General features: G+C 38.3%; 1 protein-coding gene across 1 annotated transcript; it reads right to left on the bottom strand.

Moving 5' to 3' along the window:
- Positions 1 to 8,072: 8,072 nt before the first annotated feature.
- Positions 8,073 to 10,998, bottom strand: LOC139063507 (uncharacterized). Its single transcript, XM_070545468.1, has 7 exons — positions 10,966 to 10,998; positions 9,998 to 10,242; positions 9,711 to 9,883; positions 9,601 to 9,667; positions 9,297 to 9,394; positions 8,871 to 8,977; positions 8,073 to 8,182 (listed from the first exon to the last, which is right to left on the bottom strand). Exons 1-7 carry the CDS (start codon positions 10,994 to 10,996, stop codon positions 8,073 to 8,075), a joined length of 831 nt encoding a protein of 276 aa, XP_070401569.1. The 5' UTR covers positions 10,997 to 10,998.
- Positions 10,999 to 18,162: the final 7,164 nt, after the last annotated feature.

Raw genomic sequence — 18,162 nt, 5'->3', positions numbered from 1 at the left:
GTAGAATAGAGTAAAATAAAGGTTGTATTATGATGCCATACGGTAAAGGCTAAGTGGCAAGAAACAATATTTTAATCATGGTCCAGTTGTTATAATTAGACTGTACCATTAATAAATAACCTAGGGGAAAATGAAAAGTCAATTTTTATTCCATATAAACGGGGAACGGAGAAAAAACATATAATAATTTTGATACTATTTGAGAATTTACACGTAAACTGTTAGAGTCAATGTGTAGGGTACAATAAAATGAAGGTTATATTGTGACTCCATTTCGGTAAAGACGAAGAGGAAAGAAAAAAATAGTTTAATCCTGGTCCAGTTTAATTAATTAGGATGTAAAATTAATAAACCACATAGGGGAAAATAAAGAATTAATTTTCATTTGATATAACCGGGAAGCGAAGGAAAGAATAATAACTTTGATAATATCTAAGATTTAATACTTAAACTGGTAAAATCAGTTATGTAAAGTAATATAAAATAAAGGTTGTATTGTGACGCCATACATTAAGGGTGAAGAGGAAAAAAAATTTAATAATTGGTCTTTATCATGGTCCAGCTTTTATAATAGGAATGTAAAATTAATAAACATCCTAGGGGAACATAACGAGTTAATTTTCTTTTCATATAACCAGAGAACGGAGGAAAGAATCATAATTTTGGTAACATCTAAGATTTTATACTTGAATTGTGAAACATCAGTGTGTATGGTAGAAAAGAATAAAATAAAGGTAGTATTATGATACCATACAGTAAAGGCGCAAAGAAAAGTAACAGTTTGATCAAAATTCAGCTCATATACTTAGAATGTACAACCCCCCAACAACCTTAGGGGAAAATAAAGAGTCACGTTACACACCATATCACCGGGACGTGCAGGAAACAATTATTTCAGCAAAAAATAAACAGAGAGAAGAACCAGTTTTAACTATCCACCTTATTGGCTGCAAAGAAACGTCCCTGCACCATTTCCTATGAGCAGCTTTAGTTAGACAAACACAGAACGTCATGTAGTTTTAATCACCAATAAAACATCTATAAGGCTCAAAAAGGTATGATAAAAAAAAGTATAAAAAGAAATCCAACACAATACATCATTGTCATTTAGTTTATGTCAATGTGAAATGACACAAAAGATCACCATCTCAGTAAAAGCAAGGAGGGGAAATGAACTATGTTGATTCTGGTTAAGGGTTTAGGTTTGGACATTAAAATTAGTGCATAAGGCAGTGTAGATTTGGATCAATCTCATTTATTTTAGAATTTGACACATCATCAGTAGTGTACCTTGGAATCAACAGGTGTTTCGGCCATTTGAACACTAGACACCCTCCGCCAAGGTGGCCCAGCCAGATTGATCAAGTCCAGCTGTGTGTCACAGACTAAATTTTGAAAAACATCCAAAAGGGATTTATGGCCAGCTTCGAGCAACATATTTGTCATTTCTATTGGTTATTATTTGTTTTTTAATAATGTACTGCTGCCAATATTTGTTTATTTAGCCATTTATTTCTGTTATTTTGTGTCCATCTTACAATTGGATCGTTTTAATTCTAAAGTTCCTTGTTATATGATTCATTTCAGAAAGCTGTTGTAAAAGTAAATCCTAAGTTCATCATCGGTGCTTTATTGCAATAGTTAAGTTGCAAACTCCCTTATTATTGTAAACAGTCATTCATTCACTCAGTCATTCATCTTACTTTATTATTCCTTTTAACTAATAAGTCTACAGACCTCGTAAAAATGAGCTGAAGTTAAAGAGTAATAAAAAAGAGTCAAAGCCTTTCTGTAACCCTTAACCTAAAGGGGATAAACACAGAAAATACTGACTTTTACTTGTAAATCCAATCTGGTAATTAAATACCGTTTCCCAAAAGAGACTTATTTAACAGGAGTATTAGGAAATGAAATGAACTTTGAGCATAATCAGGTTAGTCGAGGCAGAGCAGCTTGTGATATGATCAAAACAAAGCCACGTTGCACCGATCCGATGACAACACTCTGCCAGCCATTGTGTCACCCAGCCTTACTTTACCATTTTATATGAAACCATAGCAGCACCTTACCTGTAAATAATGTCGTGTTAGGGCCCCAGCGAAGCTTTCCCACATGTTAACGAATCAGTTCAGCTGTCCTACACCTAAGACGTCAGATCACCTCCGCTCCGTGAAACTTTCGACCAAAGTTTTCTAAGCAAATCAAAAATATGTAATCAAACAACTTGCCGCATCTGTAACTCATCTTACAAGCTATTTAAGACGGTTCAAAGCTCTGTCCTAACAACCAGCATACGCTGCGGCTCCAAGCTGAATGCAGCCGGCCTCGCAGTCTCCGTTGGAGACGAGTAAATCCAACATTCGCTTAAATAAACAATCTTTCATACCTACAGTATGTGCAGTTGTCCGCTACGAGCCAATGTCCCGTGTCCCGTCCCCAAAATCAGACCTCCAAGCTCCCATCAGTCACTGGCGTGTTAAGCCTGCAGGCAGCTCCTCCTCCGAACTGTCACAGAACCGTTCGTCCCCTCATCTGAAGTTCTAACCGCATCTCACAGCTTTATAGTAAATAACTCATAAGGCGGCAACTTCCCAGATAACAGAATAATAAATGTATTACCCAAATCCGCTCATAAATTTCAAAACCTCCTTACATTACAGAAGAATAAAGATTAGCCTATATCACGTCCTCGATTTCCCAGAACTCTTGAATCCGCCTCTCAAACTAGTCCAGACAAATGTCTGCAGCCAAAGTCCTCATGAACAACTTTAGTTGGGTGACCTGGAGATTCAAGCAAAGTTGAAACACCTGTAAATGGGCCTTTTTTGGGCTTGAACAGGATCTTAGTCTCCTTTTAAGGTTTTTAGAAACATCTTGGACGTCCTGTGGTTTAAATTCCCTAATAAGGTGGATGAGCAGCTATTATTTTCACCTCAAAACCAAGGCCCTGATTAGTGACATTTAAAGTCTCCCCGTTGTAGATTCATGCAGGTCAAAATCAGTGCAGAGCACTTTACTGTTACTAACAACAAAGGACAAAAGGACCCTAGATTATATTAAGAGTTTACCAACCTATTCGCCGTCTTCTGATTTATTTATATTTACAGGGAATTATTAAAGCCTAAAATAAATGCTGTGGCATGTTTATGTAGCTTATTATACTGTTATTAACCGACAAATGGATCCTACGCTCTGTTTAAGCTAGAAAAGTTAAATACCACAGAAGCTTATTTCACTATCATTACCAGAAAGGGGTTTCTATGCTCTATTTAAGTTTTAGAATTATTTTAGCTGTTGTCTGATTCATTTCATTTAAGGAAAATTAGAATAATGTAGTGAGCCCTTGTACAGCTCATTTATTATTAATCCCCAAAGGGATCCCGGTGTCTGTTTAAGAGTTAAAAACCTTTTATTTGTTGTCTGGGTTAATTTTTATTTCAGGAAAATTGTTGAAGATTAAAGAAATGCAGTGACCTACTCATGTAGCTTATTGTACTGTTGTTCACAGACCAATGGATTCTAAGCTCTGTTGAAGCTTTAAAAGGTAAATACCACTGCAGTTTATTTCACTGTCATTCCAAAGAAGGGTTTATATGTTCTATCTAGGTTTTAAAACTGTGTTAGCTGTCGTCTGGTTCATTTCATTTAAGGAAAAGTAAAAAAACTGCAAGTGAGTTATTGTGCAATTCATTTATTATTGTTATCTCCAAATGGATTCCAGTCTCTATTTAGGAGTTAAGACATCTTATTTGTTGTCTGGTTAATTTATATTTCAGGAAAATTGTTGAAGATTAATATAAATGCAGTGACCTGCTCATGCAGTTTATTGTATTTTTATTAACAAACAAGAGATCTCAAACTATACTTTAAACTTTACAAACACCCTAGCTGTCCTCTGGTTTATTTTATTTAAGGAGAATTATTAAAAACTACAACCATACAAATGAACCTCCGTGCTCCTCATTTCAGATTGTTGACCCCCAAAAAGGCTCTGGTTTCTATTTAAGGTTGTTTTTAATAATTAAAAATATATATCTTAGCTGTTGTGTAGTTTATTTCCATTTAAGTAACCTTATAAAAAACAAAAATAAGTGTATATATTAATAAAGGTCATTTACTGTCACTTATCAGGATGTCAGAGGTCTCCAGACTAAGGAAAGGGAAGAGTGAGCCCGTCCCTGCATACAAAGGCCCAAAGAATCTTTGTATATGCAAATTGCACTCACTAACACTTCCTTGCCTGCAGACTAGCGTATCTTCCATAAACAGCTCTAGTTGGGAGGAATACAAATTCTTTAGATATTAAAAACACTAAACATGCCCATTTTAGGCCTAAAAAAGTATAAATCCTTCCTTTCATTTATCCCGAGTGGGCCTACATGAGGCCTTAAAATATTTTATTTACAAAAATAAACATTGAAAAGTACCTAGCATAAACCACTAGTCAAACTTAATTATTTACCATGCAAATTGATCAAAAAGAGTTTAGGTTCCCATGCTGGGATTAAACCCAATTGTCCCCCACCTTTCAGATCACAGCCGTACTTCTCCTGTCCACTTCTCATCAGCAACCTCCGGTGGTCACCAGAGAGATTACTGAAGTGTTAATAACACAAATTCAGCAGCTTCATTTAAAAGCAAAAAGGTGTAGTGCCATCCATTAATGTCAAAATAAGTCCTAACGAGAAAGTATTAATTTTATCATATTAAAACTAACCTTGTGATAAAATATTTTTGTAAATAATCGGTGACTCAAACACCTATTCCCTTGTCAGCATGGTGTCTACCCAGATAGCAAAAATTGGTTGAATAAACATTGAAATAATGTTTTGCAGAAACATTGAAATTACATTGAATCCTGATGTTGAAATTATATTGAAAGTGTCCCCTACGCTTTTTGTTGAATCAACATTGAATTTTCAACCATGCAGACATTGAATCAATGGTGATTCAACCATCATCTAAATGTGTAACTTTAGTTGATTCAATGTTTAGAAAAAGTAACTGAATCAATATTGTTTCAACCATCCTCTAACTGCAAGTTTTTGAATTAATGAACAAACAGCAAATGGTTTACATTCAGGTTTATTCCATCACTTCAAAAAAATCTGTTTTTAAAACAATAAGAGCTCAAAAGTTAAACACTTTGACTCTCGAACATTTCTTTCAAAATAAAGCTGTTTATTTAACAGAGGACAATTCATTAAAGGTAATAATAGTTAGGCAGATAACAGGAAATAGAATTTTCTTGGTAACACTAACAATACAACCAGAACTCCACCGCCATAGCCCATGTGAAAAGGACACTGTGGAAGAGAAAGAGAGACAGCGGTCACAATGTGACCCAAAACACAGCAGACAGTATGTAGTTACAACCCAAATTCCCAAAAAGTTGGGATGCTTGGTAATTTTTTTTAATAAAAACAAAATGCGATTATTTTCAAACCATGCAAGCCATATATTTGAAAGAGAATAGTGAAAGAAAACATGAGCTGTTGAAAGCAGGGAAAAATAAATCTTTTGGGGAAAAACACGCTAATCTGAAATTTGATTCTTGCAACGTGTCTTAAAGTAGTTCAGGCAATAAACTGCTGTAAAAGTTGAATAATGCTTAAAACACAAGGAGGAACATTTCAAATTTAATTATATTAACTCCCTTGAAATGCATCCTCTGAGCTAAAAAGGAGACGAATCATCCTTGTTTTAGTGGCAAGTTCAAAAGGCAGTATGATTGTACGGGGATGCAGTAGTGCTTTTTTTATGGTTTTCTTACTCATCTGAATTGTCAAAATGAATGCTGCATGACATGTATAGGCTTTTAACAGCATAAGTAGCCACCCATACATTATATTTTGAAAGAAGGCCTTAAATGTTACCAGATAATGAGGGCAAACTGTCCCTCCAAAACAATGGCCACAGTGTTAACAACCAAACCTGCTCTTTAATAATGATAATAAAGTAATGCTACACTAACAAAGGAAGACTGGTTGAAGCGGCCAGTATGAATGGTAGGCTTCGGTCAGAGAACCAGGGAAACTAGAATTATTCTCAGTGAGTTTATCTAAGTTGAACTTGAACAGTAGACTCGTGTAACCAAAGCAAGATACATGGGTTTAGATGTTGTTTCTAAGAAGAAACAAAGGGATTTCCATAAGTTAAAATAATACAACAAAGACATAACTGACACACACTGCTAAAAATAAATAAACCCACATTCATGTAACTAAAGGTATGTTAGCAGCTTATCATGTACGTCAAGGCACTCAAAGGGCTAGTTTTAGCAGTAGGAGCTAACAGCAATCATTAAACACTATTAAAACACGCTAAAGAATCCCAAATGCGGCTGACGGACTACTGTACACGTAAACATACTAATAAGCATGAATATAATCAAAATATTCGTCTTTTATTACTTGCTTTTATACCCGTCATTCACAACACACCGGAACCGGAAGTATGTCCATCAAAAAAAGGCACACCTTGAAACATGGAACCAAACATTAGCTCTGTCCAGCGGAATATTGGTTCTGCTTCAGTCATTCGGACATAAATAATAATAATCATAAGTGTTTTACATTTCTTAACCTCGATATATCAAGGTTGGAAAAATTATTGAGTTTCTTTTTATCTATCATACGATTAGTTGATCTCCTCCTTGACATCACCTTATCGTGGTGGAGGAGTTTGAGTGCCCTAATGATCATAGGAGCTATGTTGTCTGGGGTGGTAATGATGTCCTTTTTTTTTTTTTTTATAAAACATTAGGTGACAGCGGCATAAAGGGGGTATGGGGCGGTTTCTGTGCTCCCGCGGACTTTTAATTTAGATCAAAGCAGCGATCATTACGTTTTTTTCACAAGCCGCTCTTACCCCCAAATTCCACTACCTCCGCTCCGGTCCGCCCCCGCCTTCCGCAGCCGCTCGCTTCCGAACTCAATTTTTACTGGTACCCGCTCTACAACGGCTCCGCTCCGGTGCGGAGACCTGAGGGGGGCAAACAGGCATGCGCGGGATTTTCGAGATCTTGCGATACAGTCCGAGCAATAAACGCGGAAGTTAGATCCAAACACCCGTTGTGTGGGAGAAGCATCGACATGAACTGTTTAATCTGCCCATCATTTGTGTTGAGAGATCAGCAGTGTTTGGATCAACAAAGTGTGACTACTTTGATAGTGGAAACTGTATTTATGGCTTATTTTTGTGCATTTAAACTTCAGCCGCCGTTGATAGTTGTTAAAAGTTGTTAAACCTGTGCATATGAAACAAAAAACGCCTTTTGTTTATCGATTTATTGTGAAAAACGGAAGTTGTGCTTGCTCCTTTTCCTGTTGGGCGGTGGTGATTTCTGTCTATTTACTGCGGAGGTGCTCCGGCGTCCGGCGAAAATAGGATCGATTCTATTTTTGCCGGACGCCAGAACAGAGGGCGGCGCACGGCGCCGCACTGCCGGAGCACGGCCGCAGTAGTGGAATTGCTCTGATTGACTACAACGGGACCGATTTTGCTCCGGCGTTCGTGTCGGAGCGGAGTGGGGGTAGTGGAATTTGGGGGTAAAGGTGTCTGTCCTCTTGCAGTCTCTGGTGAACTGAGCTCCAGCTCTAACTGAGAGGAACTTTGCCATCTCAGCTAATTTTGTTCAAAAACAAAAACTTACTGCCCATGTTTACTTTCATTTTCAATACAGTTGCCGGCTTGCCTGTGTAAAAAGGGTTGATGCCAAGTTTAGCCAAGCTGTTTCCTTCTTTGACAGCCAGCTTGATTGCATTTAACTTAAAAGCAGCATCATATCTACTTCTCCGTTCGTTTTCCATAATGACGATGTGTGCATGAGCACTTCCTTGGTGCAGACTGGCTCACTTGGTTTGTTTTGCTCTTGTTACCTAGCGTGAACGGTCTCTCACTCTTGCGCTTCTTTGATAGTATGCTCCTGCGCTGTAAAAAATCCACAGATAAGCCCCACCGTTGTATATGCCGCAGGGTCCAAAGTAAGTGAATAAAGTATAGCGGCTTATAGTCTGGAAAATACAGTACTCATGCAAACGGCAGTTTAGTATTATCAAATTCATTTACCTCTAGTTGTTCTTTTTTCCTCCAGCACGCCATGGGGCGTAACGTAGCCACTTTTTCACAGTGTCGCTGAAGGCCTGTTGCATGAGATGTCTGTCATACTGCCGAGCAGCAGCTGAAAGACAAAGGATGCCAGAGTTGTATGATAAGCACATCTTCACTCAAATCTCATTAGTAAGAATATATGGAGCCGAGACAGGCAGAATGTTTGGATAATTGAGAATAAAGTTTGAAACTGAAACAATAAAAGTTGAAAGGAAAAGTCAAATTTTGAACATACACTGAAAAACCAAAGAACGTATTCAAAATAATAAGAATTGAAACTACATTTTTCTTTCAGCTAGAAAATGGTTTTTAATTCAGTAAAATTTTTTAAAGCTTGTTTACAATTTTAAGTTTTCATTTTCATCTTTACATTTTCAAAACTTTTTCAGCTGCTACAGTACAAGTCAAGTTATCACAAGGTTTAGCAATATACCGATATTTTTATCATATCGGGATATATTTAGAAACAGATATGATATTGTACCAAGGGGTGCAATGGATGGATCATCTTTGGTCTGTGATCCTAATGTATCTCTCTACGGCACGCACGCACATGGTTCGGTCACGTGGAGGGCGGAGGCGGTACCTGTTCACACGCACATCGGTGGTGATGGCAGAGGAGAGAAGCTTGAAAACAACCCTGCATCATTTAGGATGCATGGGAGCATTTTAGCTCCCCTGTAAAATACAATGATGATACAAACTACAAAAATTAACACGCGCCGCCAGTCTGATGACGCAGCGTTGCACACACATACCTCCGATTGCTGTAAAGGGAGGAAGGGGATGGTGCGTGAAACATGCCTTGGACATAACCGACATAACATAAATGTGGTGAGACCTGTAAATATTGTTTATGACAAATCTTTAAAAGAGAACAAAAGAAAAATAAACAGCGCATCAAAGAGTTGGAGATGAGTAAAAGCTGAACACAAAGGGAGAGCCTGTAGGGCAAGCCGTTTTAACATCAGCATTCTGACCTTTTTGTAACTCCCGCTTTTATAGCAAGTTGCAAACTGAGTATAAAATGTTGCACTAAGTTGTACAAAATAAAGAGACAGAGCAAAGCTATTTGTTTTTTCTTTTCTTTCTGCTGATCCAAAAAACAACTATCCAATCCATGACTGACAACCGTTATATGATCCGAACCGTGAATTTTTGATCCGTCGCGCCACTAATTGTACCTATACGATTCAGTGTTTCCCCTAGAAACTTTTCCAGCCATGGCACGGGGTGAGTGGGGGAACTGAGCATAGACCCTTTCGCAGCCGTGCACCGAACGCTGGAGGGGGGACAGTGCACAGCTCTATCCACTTTAAATCATTGAATGTCTGGCCTTAAATGATAAAGATAAATGAACCACACTTGTATAGCACCTTTCAGAGTCAGAGGACTCCAAAGCACTTTACACTACAGCGTATCATTCATCCATTCACACACTGGTGATGATGAGCTACGATGTAGCCACAGCTGCCCTGGGGCACTGACAGAGGCTGCCGAACACAGGCGCCACCGGTCCCTCCGATCACCACCAGCTAAATGCACATCACTGTTACTGTGTCAAAACAGCTCAAAAATAAACACTTATATAAACTCACCAAACATGCAGTCTTGCATCATTGTCTTTGAACGGCTGCTTGGAATCATGCGGTGTCCTTTTTTTACCTGCCCAATTGAACTTGCAGGCCAGGGTGTTGGTCAAAACTGTCACAAGCATTCTTCGAATCATACAGGTGGAGGTAGTGCCTCCCACTAAGGCCAAGCGAGCAATCTAGTGAAGTAAGAAGAAAAATGGATAGAAGTTATTGCCAGTTTGCATGTTGATGTAACCAAATTAAGTTTAATATACAGAACGCCTTTTTATGCTGTTTGTTAAACAAATTACCATCTTTTGACGGTCTGGCTCATTTTTTAGCAATAATTCAGCCTTGTTGAAGTCATCTTCAGAGGTGATTGGCAACTGGATGGGCAACATCTGTTGAACTGTGTCTGGCAGTGGTCCTTCACAACCAGCTGGAGTAATTTTACCATCTGCCAATTCACTCTTGATGAACTGTACATCTCTTGATACTTCCTTCACAACCACTAGTACTTGGGAAAGCATTTCAGTCATCTTTCGGATGGCAATGTCTTAAAAAAGTAAACAAATTTTCATGAGACAAAAATGTACTGAATACTTTTGTGGTGAAGTATTTAATAGTTAGTAGGGCTGCCATGATTAGTCGATTAGTCACGATTATGTCAACTAGTACAATCGTTGGCGACAAATTTAGTTATCGACGTTTTATTTTTTAAGCAATTTTTTTCCCTCAAACTGCCACCAGGGTTTCCCCCAGCGCTTTATAAGCCTTTGCTTGGCTCAACTGATACTGCAGAGAAACAGCAGCGGAACTTAACAATCCGTCCAACAGAATGATCTGTCAAACACATTTTTCATCCCAGACCGTCTGGTCTGCGAGACTTATCACATTTTCTAGGGGAAACCCTGTGCCACTGTACCTTCCATTGCCTTGTCTGCCTTTCTGTCCTTGAAGAACATGTGTGCTGTGCTGCAGCCAATAAGCAAACAGCAGTTTTGAACACTTACAGGAATGTTGCACTTTTTGCTCCAGTTAATGTTTGTTGCTACAAGGTCCAAAGTTCATTAAAAGTTTATCAAACTATCATCCCGTCCAGCTGAATGGTGGTGCAATAAGCTGTATGTTTTGCATCCGTGTATGCATGACCTGATCAGTGTCAAAAATAATCTGTGACTAGTCGACAATCAAAAAAATGTGTTTGCTGCAGCTCTAGTAATAAAAGATCTGACCATGCATTGGGATGTGGCAGAGCATAACAGTTTCTAATACTTACCTTTCAAAATATGTTCATTGTCACCCTGCATGGTCACATATATAAAGACAACGTATGTTAATTATATGCATTTCTTTACCATCAACACAAACAAAGAAATTATAAGATTTTTTCTTCTATCTGCTCCCTTTCATTCAAATATATATTGTGTTTTCATGAATATTGTTTAGTATCTGTTGTGTTATTTTTTTTTTATGAATTAAAGATAATAATAAAAAAAAATCATCAGCCTACCCAGGCCGCCTTCCCAGTGGTATTACAAGACCATTACAATTATTTTCTCTCTTATTTGGCTCAAACTGCCAACCCACTTGAAAATGCATCTACTACTGATCACTCTTGAGCAATGCCTTCTATGAGAAAATAAAGCTCTTCCCTTTCACACTTCACACACAAAAAAACTGTCTACTTATCCGACATTAGAGGGCATAAAAAATGACAAGATATTTGATATTTCATTAGTAAGTTGTGGTTATTGACCTAGAAGACAGTACTGCATACCGTTTTGAGCATGTTGATGAGCACGCAAGGGGGTGTATCGCCTGGAAATGTGGGGTGGGAATAAATCTGCAAAAACAAAGATATTAATTTATATATTTGGAAGCACTACCAAAATGTTTCAATTGGCAGATTTTATTTTTCAGCTTCTACAGGTCCGCTAATTAGTTAAATTATTAAAATGTGTTAATTAGTCATTATGTGTCATCAATATATCAGTTATATCAGTTTCACTGCAGAGTTTTGTGCCCGTGATTGTAAAAAAGTGTAGTATGGCATCTTACTTTCTCCCTGTGGGACCTGCAACTGATGGTATTGCACAGCACCGGATGCTGACATCATTTCTGAAACACATAAGAAAAGTAAAAGTCAGTGAAATTATTAGCATTTATTATTGTAACCTTCTAAATGAGTATGTTTGATCTAATGCATCACAGAGTTAGGAACACAAAAGATGGAATACACACTTTCCCATTTTAATATTTCAATAAAATTATTTTAAAAACGCCAAATACAGAGGATTATATAAATGCTAACAATCATTTGGCAGCTTACCATTGTGAACTTGCTCATGTGTTGATCGTTGGTCACAGGCACCTGTAAACACAACTACAAAAGAGGTAAAATAAGATTAATGAAGCATGAAATGGTTTCAATACTTCTCTCTTCTATACTTGCATGATCTAAAACTACTATTCAAAGTAGAACGTATGTGAACCCCATAGAATGTTTTTCTTTTCTGCATTATTTAATTGTTATTTATTTATTTTAATTGTTACTTACCATCTCTTGACAGTTGTGAGGGCCTAAGATGTCCATAATGGTTTGATCTTGGTGTTGTATCTAAAATGTACATACATTTTAAAGTTAAGTCTTCACTTGTGTACATGATGCCAGTTATTTCCTCATGAGAACATCAATGACACAGATCATGGATTCACTTACTGTTACTTGGATCAGGCATCAAGTTGTCAGAATGGCTGTAAACGTCACCAACTGCACCCAAAAATGAAAACCACCAGAGGTATGAATATAGGGTTCTTGTAGGTTTTAGTGACTTTAAGAAATTTTAAGATCATTATGATTGAAATTCAAGACCTATACAACATTGCCAATATATTCAAATCAAATACTATTCCAGTCAGTGTTGCCAGACTTACGATAATTATCGTATTTGTAGGATAATTTATCCCTCTGTACGATCATAAATCCCACATGTACGATAATTTCAGCCCTTCCTTGTTTGAAATCTGCGGCTACACATTGCATTCAGAGACATTCCTTAACAACCAATCAACGCTTACAGTGTGTGCAGTGACACATGACGCTGCCCATGACTGCACTAATATTGAAGCTGTTGGTCATCAGGTGTGTCAGGATGCAACTAAGTAGTGTACGATAATTTTTCTCAAAATATGATAATTTTAAGATCCTGGTATGATTTCCAGTCTGGCAACACTGATTCCAGTAAACAACATACCTTCCGTTGTATGCTCTGGGGACCATACAGCCTGGGCCTGGCAGTAATTTGGTGTCTCTTGGAATTGACAGTAATTTGACATCCCTCCTGCAAAGTACAATAGTTGGTAAAACAAATTATGAGCACAATGTATTAAGACAAATTCAGACAAACATAATTCATTTCAGTGTGGTGCTGCAGATTTTAAAGGACTACTAACCTAGACTGTCTTACATTATATAGGTGTGCATATAGAAAAATAACTATTGCCATGCTATATTGAGTAAATACCTGGAACGCCCACATCAGGTGGTCTGGGAAGCGGTTTTATCTTAAGGTGATCAGTCGATGGCTCATCTGGGTCTGAGTCTAGATACTTTGGATTTGGCCTGAACAAAAACATATTTAGTATGTTTCACATAATAGGCTATATCAAAAGTCAAGATACAATAAATTTGTAACCTCCTTGTGCTAAATATGAGAAATAATAAAAATAAATGACAGGTGCAATTGTGAGGAGACAGAAGTAACTTTTGGTGCACATCACTTTACCTTTTTTTTCTTTTCTGCCTTTCTTCTCCTTCGTCGTCGGTTTCTAATTCAGTGGTTGCACACATTGTTGAGTTGTACTTGGTTTCTCGTCATCTAGCTTCATCATAAGTTTCTGAAAAAAGTGCGGAGGAAAAATAAAAATGCTAATTAGTCTGACAGGTGTAGTATAGATGCATTAATTGCTAATGTTTCTGAAATCATGCAAATATTCTACAAAAACAGCCAATCTATGAGCTCACAGTACGTGACTCATTGTAAGCTTGTGCAAGTTTCTACATATAAATAAAGGGATATCCCAAAGTAATTACAACACAGAGTTTATCTCAATGTGGCCCCGTCCGTCCGTGCAAAGGCTCTTCAGAAAGCCCGCAAGGACAGATGAAGGCGTTGCATGTGTCTGTCCCAACGCAGACAGGGAAGTATAAATTAGGCTAAAGACAACAGTATTTTCCCCATCTAGTTACTCAAGAAGTTTGCAGTCAGAAAACTCAAGCTCTTCATGAGGTATTCTACTCTGTCATTGTTCTAGATCCTTGGATGTAACTAATCTGGAGTATCCCTCATCTCTTGCACAGATTATACTCACTACAGGTAGCAAGTTGGCGGACATTGTTGTAGGAGACCCATTTGTCATCTGGTTCCATCTTGTCTCGAAGAGCTTTGGTAATGTTTATTTTTTGGGGTGGCCATAACAAGGTCTTGTCTTTCAACCAACTCTGAAGAACAACAGCTGTCCCACCATTCCGAAATTGTACAACTGACCACAGCACCTCATCATTCATCTTAAAAGCCTGTGAAATGTAAGAATTACACAATTTATGATGGACATGACTTTATGTCCCTGCAAACTTATGTAAAAATGGAACTTATGTACCCTCAATTTGAACATTAAGAACTGTGGCATGGGGGTTGGAGGAGTCCTTAACCCAATAATTCCTAAAGACTAAAAAGCAGTACTTTAAGAAATTAGCATAAGTAATGGTAATACACTGCAAAATTTCCTCTTTAGCTTTGGGGGAGTTATGGGGGGCATATAGCTAACAAGAATACTGGTATTGACAACACTAGAGTTTTCCTTAACAACAACCCCCCCCCCCCCCCCCCCCCCCCCACCACCACCACCACCACACACACACACACACACACACACACACACTTGAATACCACCTTTACATCCCAAAATGAAGCAGTGGTATTGCTATGGCACAATCTCCATCCGGGCAAATAACACATTTACATCTAATACTGCTCAGTTTACATATTCCGACATTGTTATGAAGCCCACTGACCTTGTATGTGCCAATGTAAGTTGAAGCACAGGGATACATGTAGTATGGCTGTTTGTGTCTGAATCTTCTGTAAATGATATACACATCTCCATCTGCTTGAGCAATATTCTCTACTAATGCAAACCAGTCTGCCACTCTAATACAACTGTCTTCCATCTTCATGGATAAAGTAAACAGATTTGTGGAAACCTTCTTGTACTGTTGGGAGGAGGTGAACTGGGGGGGTAAAGGACCATCAATGTGGATGTTCTGTAATATTGGGTCATTTGTTGGATTTGGTGCCTCAATATGTGGCATTTCACATAACCGTTTCACTATTTGCTGAAGAGGCTGGTGTGGTTTACGGAGAAGATGCTTTATTTTTCCAAAATAGTTCTCAAAAGGAAATCCAGAGATATTATCTAGAGAACCAAACAGCCTGTATTCCTCAGTCAAATGAATAAGCTGGTGTACATTGTATACAATCTCATCCTTTCCATACAACTGTCCAAAGTGCTGAACAAAAGACACCATCAACTTGTCAGCAAAAGCTAACATCTCGTCAGAAATACCCGGGGAAAGCAACAGGTACATAGCAACAGAAAACAACATGAAGTTGTCATACAACTCACTAGGAAGGCAATCCTTCAAAACAACTGGACCCCAATACAGCATGAAAGATCTAAATTCAGTGGCTTTCCAACGAACCAGTTCTCCTAGTGCCCTTGGTTTACGGTTAAATTCACAAGGCACGTACGACCGCAGCTTTAGCAGTTTTTCTGAAATGGTTCATTCAGTTTGGGATGGAAGCCTTGTTTTTATATCTTTACCCTTTAACCACAAATTCAACAGTTTTCTAGTAACTCCAAGACAACAAAGATGCATATAGTCAATTGGAAATATAGAAACCATTTTAACTAACCCACATAAAGGACTGTTTCCAATGTGATGTTCCTCATCAACCTTATCGACAAAACTAGAGTCTGTCCTAAGCCTAACTTTTGTTTCAGGGAAAGTCGTTTTCTTTCTCCATACTCCCTCCTGAAAGCACTTGTCACATGCTGAATAGCCATTATGTGCCTTGGTCTGTTTAATGAATGCTCTGGCCGGAGCATCACAAACAAAGGAAGAAACAACAACTTTAAACTGCTTGTCAAGATATATAATACCATTACTCAGTACATTCTTAAGATCTTCAATAAACTGATCTAGGTACTGACAAACACTCTTTGGTTTTCCTACAGCACAAAAGATCCCAACAACAAAAGGAGACTTAGTGTAATCACATTTCAAACACCCAAGTATAGGCCAGAACTGAAGTTTTGAACTTTTGAATAATGGCAGACCATCAATGTTAATTGTAACGCAAGAGTAGTCGGAATTGTCAGTAAACTCAAACTTTTTAACCGTGAAAGGACTCCATGTACTATCCCAAAATGATAGTACTCTCCCCCTTCTATTTTGGTTGTAGGGACGCTTGCTTTTGTTCCAAGCAATGTTCTTCCATCCTTGGGAAGAGTGGGATGAAACACCTTTAAGATGCAAAGCAAGGAGGACAGGGCAACCAGAGACACAGAATAAGACTTTGCCCAGTATTTTAAACTTGTTTGAAGGAATTCTTCATTCGGCTCATCATTTTTACTGCCAGGGTTCATTTTGTCAGGCCCTGTTTCACAATCTGAATCTGAAGACTGTGCAATGCACAAGTTGATATCGTCATGCAGTTCACTTAAAATTAGTGGTCTGTTTAGTGAGGAATCTGAAGTTGTTAGGAAACCATCTAGCCTGGCATCAGAGGAGGTTGTGACAGGATTTGTGCTTTCAAAACTGGAATTATCAGCTGCTAAATTATATTCTGAGAAAATATCTTGTGCTGTGTTCCGCACTAATTTCTTGACTTTGCGTCTTTTAGCTTTACAAGATGCCCAATAAGATGACATTATCTTGATGCAGGTGCTATAGTCAGTGTACAAACCTGTGTATTTACGTGGCTGCAATAAATGTATTTCTGCTCTTCTTGGAAACCTGAAAAAGAGAAGGGGGAAAAATCACTATGCTGCAGTTCCCCTGCAAAAAATTGTTGCAATAAAATTTTTCTTTCAAGTAGGCGAAGTGAATATTTTAGGCCTCGAGAAAGCAAAACAGCATGCATAGAAATAAGTGCGGCCATATTGGCATATATACCGGTAAGCAGATCTGAATTGAACAGCCACATATTTGTGCAGAACTAAAACACAAGACAAAAAGATATTTTGCCCTTAACAGTGATTTATTAGACCAACGAACAACTGCATAAAACAGCTGGAATAAGTCTGCATCTCTAGTTCCACTTTCACTATCAATCAATCGTCGGTTAAAGGAGCAGTAACATTAGTCTACACTCACAATAACATTACCAGGGTTTCCCCCAGCGCTTTATAAGTCTATTTGCTTGAACACCTGCCCTGGCCTAAGCGTCATGCCCCGCCCCTACAGTCTCCGCTGACACAAACGGCAATGAAACAAAACTAGAGCCCCCCCACCAGCTGATAATGGTGAGAAAAAGTGGAGACCCTCCTCCTTTCTCTGATTGATTCTCATAAAAGTGACTGGAACCCATCGCTGACACCTGACAGAAGAACCCCCCTCCCCTCAAAACAAAAACTATTCACACGATTCACTTGAACGCCACATCTGGCTTCAAAAGCGGCAATTTTCGCCGAAAAGCGACAAGGTTGCAGGTATGTATTAGACAGATTGGACAAGGTGGGACATCTGAACGTTTCTCCTCACTAAACACCGCTACAACACCGAACGCTGATCAGACCAACTGTCACAAAAATAAAAACTATTAACACGATGCACGTCCCTCTGCTCTGTGTAGTTTTGGTCTGCTAAGCTCCAGCATCCCGCCTCTCACCCCCACTAGCTGTTAACAACGCCACAAAAGAAAACCCCGATTGTGTTACTCACCAAGCACAGATCGTCACATCTATTGCTTGTACTCCCAACCGCGGACATTTTCTCAATGACATAACCTTTTTACTGAAATAAACATCAGTCTCGAAGTCTGGTAGCTTGTTCAAGCAGCGGCCGACTCCAGACTCTGATTGGTTCTTTCTCGTCTAGTCCCGCCTGTTCCATTTACTGATTGGATCTTTTCTCGGTCACCTCGGTCTTTTTCGTTTTCTGATTGGATCTGTCAATTGTCGTCATCGTCTATTATTCGTCAAAGATAGTGTCGGTCAATATTCGTGATAATTTAGTAATTATTGGTATGTATCTTTATTCGTTTTCGAAAAAAAAATCTTTATTCGTTTTCGTGTCGTCTAAGTCCGTGCAAATTAATTCGTCACAAAAAAAATCCCTAAAATATATAGTCAACGAAATGAACACTGATTTGAACATGTTCAAGTTTAAATCATATTGAAAAGTTCACAG

The sequence above is a fragment of the Nothobranchius furzeri genome, chromosome 16, assembly GCF_043380555.1.
Source record: "Nothobranchius furzeri strain GRZ-AD chromosome 16, NfurGRZ-RIMD1, whole genome shotgun sequence".
NCBI classification, from domain to species: domain Eukaryota; kingdom Metazoa; phylum Chordata; class Actinopteri; order Cyprinodontiformes; family Nothobranchiidae; genus Nothobranchius; species Nothobranchius furzeri.
The sequence above is the reverse complement of the archived record's forward strand: the minus strand, read 5'-3'. Positions and strand labels throughout refer to the sequence as shown.

Excerpts from the sequence above, each read along its gene's own strand:
- LOC139063507 (XM_070545468.1), bottom strand. The coding sequence starts at position 10,996 with ATGCAGGGTGACAATGAACATATTTTGAAAG. Across the intron at positions 9,668-9,710 it reads GATGCAAGACTGCATGTTTG|TAACAGTGATGTGCATTTAG; the intron begins GTGAGTTTATAT and ends GTTTTGACACAG. Across the intron at positions 9,395-9,600 it reads GCCTGTGTTCGGCAGCCTCT|CGTTCGGTGCACGGCTGCGA; the intron begins GTCAGTGCCCCA and ends TCCCCCCTCCAG.